General features: G+C 47.8%; 1 protein-coding gene across 2 annotated transcripts; it reads left to right on the top strand.

Moving 5' to 3' along the window:
* The first annotated feature begins 1,426 nt into the window (after positions 1 to 1,426).
* On the top strand, positions 1,427 to 7,417 carry LOC123169950 (2-oxoglutarate-dependent dioxygenase 33). Of its 2 annotated transcripts, XM_044587802.1 has the most exons (6): positions 1,427 to 1,563; positions 1,651 to 1,766; positions 2,132 to 2,250; positions 2,344 to 2,407; positions 3,390 to 3,457; positions 7,334 to 7,417. In XM_044587802.1, coding segments are annotated over exons 1-6 (402 nt in total). In that variant the 5' UTR covers positions 1,427 to 1,529; the 3' UTR covers positions 7,335 to 7,417. The 2 variants fall into 2 exon arrangements, with proteins under 2 accessions (XP_044443737.1, XP_044443736.1); XM_044587801.1 differs by lacking the exon at positions 7,334 to 7,417 and having other exon boundaries at positions 3,390 to 4,464.

The following is a 7,417-nucleotide window of genomic DNA, read 5'->3' as shown; positions in this document are numbered from 1 at the left end:
GACGCCACAAGGCTATTGGCGATGAACAAAGCTCGTGGCTTTCCTAGCATGCTTGGCTCAATAGATTGCATGCATTGGAGTTGGAAGAATTGTCCAAAGGCATGGCATGGGCAATTCCACGGCCAAAAAAAGGGTTCCACTATAATCCTTGAAGCGGTGGCCGATCAAGAGACTTGGATTTGGCATGCATTCTTTGGAATGCCTGGATCTTTGAATGACATCAATGTTGTCAACCGGTCACCACTGATGAATAAGATTGCAAATGGTGAGTTGCCACCGGTGCAGTTTGTAGCAAATGGTCGTACATACAACTATGGCTATTATCTAGCGGATGGCATCTATCCAAAGTGGCAAACCTTTGTCAAGCCGTTGAAAAAGTCAGAAGGTAAGAAAAATCTTGATTTCCACAATGCTCAGGCGGCTAGAAAAGATGTGGAGAGAGCTTTTGGGATTTTGCAAGCCCAATTTGCTACTGTGAGAGGACCGGCTAGATTTTGGGATCAGAAAATGCTTTGGTACATCATGCACGCTTGTGTGATCGTGCATAACATGATCATCGAGATGAGCGTGGCCAAGATGTAGACTATTCTCAGTATGAGCTCTTGGGACATCCCGTGCGAGTGCGACGGAGGGCTGAAAGGGTGGCCCGTTTTGTTGCCTCCTATCATGCCATTCGACGTCCCGCAGCGCATAATGATCTTCAGAAGGATCTCATTGAGGAGTGGTGGGCATGGAATGGACGACAAAGAGCATCATGATTTGTGCGTTCGATATTGTATTGTTGAACTATTTGGTGTATTTATTGCACTATTTGTTGTATTGAACGATAAACTGTTTGTTTGAGTTGTAATAACGAAATTGAACTATTTATTTTTGTTTGTGTTTGATCCTTTTGCTTCTGTTTTGGAATGCATATGTTGTTTGTGCGAGAGTCGCGCGCGCTGCTGCAGCGACGCGCGTCCTGCTTTTTAGCGCGGCTGCTGGAGCCAGCGCTGCGCGCCGCCAAATCAGGCGATGGACGCGCGGCAAAGCAGTTTTTTGCGCGCGGCGCGTTCGGCGCCTGTTGGAGATGCTCTTAAATCAGCGGGGTTGCAGATGCTAAATAACCGAGGGAATTGGGTACACATGTCCCCCGATCATTCAAGGAATCTTTCCGACTGGAGCCACGTCCCCCGATCTGATTTGAATTACCCAACCACGCATGCGCTAGAACAGGAGCTAAGCAGAGCAGGACGCACGCGGAGCCGCGTCGACCGTCAAGTGTGAAGTGGCGAACTGCAGCCGCGCCCCTACATTACACTCCACTACTGTACACAGCATGGCTGGCAGGTCAGGTCAGGTAGGTGCGCCGCATCGCATCGCAACGTATCGTATCGTATCGTATGAATGATTGGATCGCGGATGACTCACTGCCACCACCTCACATGCCATTGCCACTGCCTACTTAACACAAGAGTTTCAAGAGCCATTCCATTCCACTCTCTCCTCGCCGCCTGCCGCCGCCGGCCAGCACCACCGGCAGCGTCAGCATGGGTTCCGACTTCAAGGCCATCCCGCTCGTCGGTACGTACGCACGCACGCTACCAGTCAATCAACCAGCCCGTGAATCAACCGGTAATTGCTCATCTACACTCCGCATGCATTGTTCAGACATCAGCGCGCTCGTGGAGAAGGTCGACGATCCGGGCATGGCCGGCGACGGGGACCTGCTGGACGTCGTCCGCGAGCTCGACCGCGCCTGCAAGGACGCCGGCTTCTTCTACGTGGTAACCTGAGCCTTGACTAAAACCCACTGTCGTGAGGGCGTAACAATGTGCACTTGTCAACGCTAGCTAACCAAATTGGAATGCCGTGCCCTGTGTTTTGATTTTCGGTTTGAGCTTTTTTTCGCCCTAGGCCGAGATGGCCGAATTTCGGTCATTTTCAAAAATTTCGGCTGAAATTTGACCAAATTTTGACTGCAATTTGACTTAAATTTGACCAAAATTTGCCAAATTTGAGCAATTTCGGTCTAAATATACTTTTCATCCCAGGCCGAAATGGCCGAAATTCGGCCGAAATCCACTTTTTTCGGCCGAAAATCAAAACACAGGCCGTACCTGCGTTTGTGTGTGTGCGTTGTTACTGACAGAAAGGCCACGGGATAGCGGAGCCGTTGATGGCAGAAGTGAGGGACGTCACGCGCAGCTTCTTCCAGCTCCCGCTCGAGGAGAAACGCAAGATCAGGCTCACACCTCGGACTGGATACAGGTGTGTGGGTGCTTAAGGATTTCCAACTTGTCTTGTTTCCTTTATGGTTTGGTGGGTGCTGAAGTGAACTTCTGTAAAACGGCTTGTGGTCAGAGGGTACCAGAGAGTGGGCGAGAACATCACCAACGGCAAGCTTGATAAGCATGAAGCGATCGATGTAAGTTCAGCTACCCCACACCATGTTGGAGTCTTCTTTTTTTTTTTCCTCGGAAATGTATAGGGATATTATTCCACAGTCGCAGAGTTACAATCTTTAGTGACTAGCAAGCGGTCAACCTCGGGTCAGGTTTCGTGAGGTCGACCTCTACCAGACCCATGCCCCAATACTAATCGGGTCGATCGTCCACCCATGACCCTATCAATGGGTTTTATTCCACAAAAATGTATAGGGATTTTATTCCACGGTCTCAGAGTTACAATCTTTAGCGACTAGCAAGCGCTGCTATCCTCACTACGTTCAAAATTCGCTAAGTAGTGTGCAATGTGAAGGAGGGTGCTTGGATCCAAAGGACTTATTTTAGTCCGACTAAAAATAGTCTCTTTAAGAGGCTAAAGTTCTAAGCACCCCTGATTAAAGAGGGGCTAAAACTAGTCTTGAGACCAAAATTTTTTAGCCAGGGGTACCCCTACTAAAATGTGGATTAGTCCTCTCTCTCCTCATTTAACTCCTCTCTTTTAACACAGGCAAGTTCTGGATTGAAGGGTTTGGAGGATAATAAATGCTCATTAACTTGATTTTAGTCTCTTTAGTATTTGAGAAAAAGGGTTTCCCCCCGTTTTGTATTACAAAGCAAACATCCGATACAACCAACGATAGGTGCTGGGGCGGAAGCAACACAACCACGCCCAAAAGAAAATAAACAAATGCCGATAACGGCGGATCGACAAAGACGACGGACCCTCGCGACCGCTGCTTCCACCGGAAATCGTCCCCCAAGCTCCGAGACTCTTTAGTATTTGGATCCAAGCATGGATGAGGCTAGCAAGTTTTAGTCCCACTACTTTTAGCCATGGGACTAAAACGTATCCAAGCATCCTCTTACTCCCCATGTTTGAGTCTTCGTTCTTGTCATGCTTGTTCAGTTAAGTTATTCAGACTTATCAACTGATAAACTATCACAACAAACAACACATGGCAGTGCTACGCGCATATCGAACCGGGCAAGTATGGAGATCTCGGCAAGCATTTGGAAGGAGATAATTTGTGGTATGTTTCCCAATCCCATCTCTATAAGATGTATTTTCATGTGAAACAACATGTTTTCACTGAAATTATATGGTAAAAGTATCATTTCGGAGATGGAAGCGTGTCCTAAACGCCTACATTTGTATGGATCGGAGGAAGTAGTAGTTTTGTCGCTCATCTCTACCTTCACTTCGTTCCTTCCTTCGCTCAAGGCGATCGCTCCTCTCCTTCCGGTGTCCGTCCCGATCGCTAGCCAAAGGTTTCGGGAGTATGACCAGGAGGGCTGCAGCCGCCCCATCTAGGCCGTCGACAGTCGCGAGCTGCCCAGATCCGGTCATGGCAGGCCGGGGGATGTCAGCGTGGGCTGATTCCTTCCCAGATCCAATCATGGATGTGAGGCATGCCTTCCCCCTGACCCTGTCAAGGGTTGGCCGGGTCACCGTTGCGGGCCAGTCTACGCTCAGATCCGGCAAGGGGTCGTGCCAGAAGCGCCGTGACTGCCTCGCTGTGTGGGTCTTGCGGTGGCCATTCAGGCTTATGGCGGCGGCCTCGATGCGGATTGCGGATTGTGGCAGTCACCAAAAGATCTTTGTGAGAGTTTCTTCATACAGATCCGGTGGTTGACTTGGGAGATGAGATGCAAACTATTGATGATGGCTTGATGCAGAGGAATGGTTGTGCAACGGCAGCGGCACATGTCACCGCTGGGATTGCGGAAAAGTGGTGGCGACAACACAAGCAAGATTGATGGTGGTGCTACTTGAGCACCTGGTCTCGAGCTTCCGGGTGAAAGCCTAAGGTCTGACCCGAGTTGGTTATACCCGGCAATGATGATGTTTTTACATCGCTACCTTGTTGAAGGCATTGTTTGGATATGCTCGGACTGGTTTTTCGGGGTGAAAATTTAGATTCTGCCTTAGGTGGTTGGATCCGGTAACGGCGATGGTTGAGCGTCGCTTCCTTCTTGAAGGCGTTGCTGAAGGAAATATGCCCTAGAGGCAATAATAAAGTTATTATTTATTTCCTTATATGATGATAAATGTTTATTATTCATGCTAGAATTGTATTAACCGGAAACATAATACATGTGTGAATACATAGACAAACAGAGTGTCACTAGTATGCCTCTACTTGACTAGCTCGTTGATCAAAGATGGTTATGTTTCCTAGCCATTGACATGAGTTGTCATTTGATTAACGGGATCACATCATTAGGAGAATGATGTGATTGACTTGACCCATTCCGTTAGCTTAGCACACGATCGTTTAGTATGTTGCTAATGCTTTCTTCATGACTTATACATGTTCCTATGACTATGAGATTATGCAACTCCCGTTTACCGGAGGAACACTTTGTGTGCTACCAAACGTCACAACGTAACTGGGTGATTATAAAGGTGCTCTACAGGTGTCTCTGAAGGTACTTGTTGGGTTGGCGTATTTCGAGATTAGGATTTGTCACTCCGATTGTCGGAGAGGTATCTCTGGGCCCACTTGGTAATGCACGTCACTTAAAGCCTTGCAAGCATAGCAACTAATGAGTTAGTTGTGGGATGATGTATTACGGAACGAGTAAAGAGACTTGCCGGTAACGAGATTGAACTACGTATTGAGATACCGATGTCGAATCTCGGGCAAGTAACATACCGATGACAAAGGGAACAACGTATGTTGTTATGCGGTTTGACCGATAAAGATCTTCGTAGAATATGTGGGAGCCAATGAGCATCCAGGTTCCGCTATTGGTTATTGACCGGAGACGTGTCTCGGTCATGTCTACATAGTTCTCGAACCCGTAGGGTCCGCACGCTTAAAGTTAGATGACGGTTATATTATGAGTTTATGTGTTTTGATGTACCGAAGGAGTTCGGAGTCCCGGATGAGATCAGGGACTTGACGAGGAGTCTCGAAATCGTCGAGACATAAAGATCAATATATTGGACGACTATATTCGGATATCAGAAAGGTTCCGGTTGATTCGGGTATTTTTCGGAGTACTGGAGAGTTACAGGAATTCGTATTGGGCCTTAATGGGCCATATGGGAAAGGAGAGAAAGGCCCCAAAGGGTGGCCGCACCCCTCCCCATGGACTAGTCCGAATTGGACTAGGGAGGGGGGGCGCCCCCTTCCTTCTCCTACTCCAACAAGGAAAGGAGGAGTCCTACTCCCGGTGGGAGTAGGACTCCCCCCTTGGCGCGCCCTCCTCCTAGGCCGGCCGCCTCCCCCCTTGCTCCTTTATATACGGGGGCAGGGGGCACCCCAAAGACAACAATTTATCTCTTGATCTCTTAGCCGTGTGCGGTGCCCCCCTCCACCATAATCCACCTCGATAATATCGTAGCGGTGCTTAGGCGAAGCCCTGCGTCGGTAGAACATCATCATCGTCACCACGCCGGCGTGCTGACGGAACTCTCCCTCAAAGCTTGGCTGGATCGGAGTTCGAGGGACGTCATCGAGCTGAACGTGTGCTGAACTCGGAGGTGCCGTACGTTCGGTACTTGGATCGGTCGGATCGTGAAGACGTACGACTACATCAACCGCGTTGTGCTAACGCTTCCGCTTTCGGTCTACGAGGGTACGTGGACAACACTCTCCCCTCTTGTTGCTATGCATCACCATGATCTTGCGTGTGCGTAGAATGTTTTTGAAATTACTACGTTCCCCAACAGTGGCATCCGAGCCTGGTTTTATGCGTAGATGTCATATGCACGAGTAGAACACAAGTGAGTTGTGGGCGATATAAGTCATACTGTTTACCAACATGTCATATTTTGGTTCGGCGGTATTGTTGGATGAAGCGGCCTGGACCGACATTACGCGTACGCTTACGCGCGACTGGTTCTACCGACGTGCTTTGCACATAGGTGGCTGGCGGGTGTCAGTTTCTCCAACTTTAGTTGAACCGAGTGTGGCTACGCCCGGTCCTTACGAAGGTTAAAACAACACCAACTTGACAAACTATCGTTGTGGTTTTGATGCGTAGGTAAGAACGGTTCTTGCTAAGCCCGTAGCAGCTACGTAAAACTTGCAACAACAAAGTAGAGGACGTCTAACATGTTTTTGCAGGGCATGTTGTGATGTGATATGGTCAAAGCATGATGCTAAATTTATTGTATGAGATGATCATGTTTTGTAACCGAGTTATCGGCAACTGGCAGGAGCCATATGGTTGTCGCTTTATTGTATGCAATGCAATCGCCCTGTAATGCTTTACTTTATCACTAAGCGGTAGCGATAGTCGTAGAAGCATAAGATTGGCGAGACGACAACGATGCTACGATGGAGATCAGGTGTCGCGCCGGTGACGATGGTGATCATGACGGTGCTTCGGAGATGGAGATCACAAGCACAAGATGATGATGGCCATATCATATCACTTATATTGATTGCATGTGATGTTTATCTTTTATGCATCTTATCTTGCTTTGATTGACGGTAGCATTATAAAATGATCCCTCACTAAATTATCAAAGTATAAGTGTTCTCCCTGAGTATGCACCGTTGCGAAAGTTCTTCGTGCTGAGACACCACGTGATGATCGGGTGTGATAGGCTCTACGTTCAAATACAACGGGTGCAAAACAGTTGCACACGCGGAATACTCAGGTTAAGCTTGACGAGCCTAGCATATAATAGATATGGCCTCGGAACACGGAGACCGAAAGGTCGAGCGTGAATCATATAGTAGATATGATCAACATAATGATGTTCACCGTTGAAACTACTCCATCTCACGTGATGATCGGACATGGTTTAGTTGATATGGATCACGTGATCACTTAGAGGATTAGAGGGATGTCTATCTAAGTGGGAGTTCTTAAGTAATATGATTAATTGAACTTGAATTTATCATGAACTTAGTACCTGATAGTATCTTGCTTGTCTATGTTGATTGTAGATAGATGGCCCGTGTTGTTGTTCCGTTGAATTTTAATGCGTTCCTTGAGAAAGCAAAGTTGAAAGATGATGGTAGAAATTACAC

Source organism: Triticum aestivum, chromosome 7D (assembly GCF_018294505.1).
Source record: "Triticum aestivum cultivar Chinese Spring chromosome 7D, IWGSC CS RefSeq v2.1, whole genome shotgun sequence".
Classification (NCBI taxonomy): domain Eukaryota; kingdom Viridiplantae; phylum Streptophyta; class Magnoliopsida; order Poales; family Poaceae; genus Triticum; species Triticum aestivum.
Note: the sequence above shows the minus strand (reverse complement) of the source record. Positions and strands in the feature narration are given on the sequence as shown.

What these genes read in the sequence shown, in the direction of transcription:
- LOC123169950 (XM_044587801.1), top strand. Translation starts at nt 1,530, where the DNA reads ATGGGTTCCGACTTCAAGGCCATCCCGCTCGTCG. An exon ending in ACGCCGGCTTCTTCTACGTG is followed by an intron (nt 1,767 to 2,131) that starts GTAACCTGAGCC and finishes TGTTACTGACAG; the next exon opens with AAAGGCCACGGGATAGCGGA. An exon ending in ACACCTCGGACTGGATACAG is followed by an intron (nt 2,251 to 2,343) that starts GTGTGTGGGTGC and finishes GCTTGTGGTCAG; the next exon opens with AGGGTACCAGAGAGTGGGCG.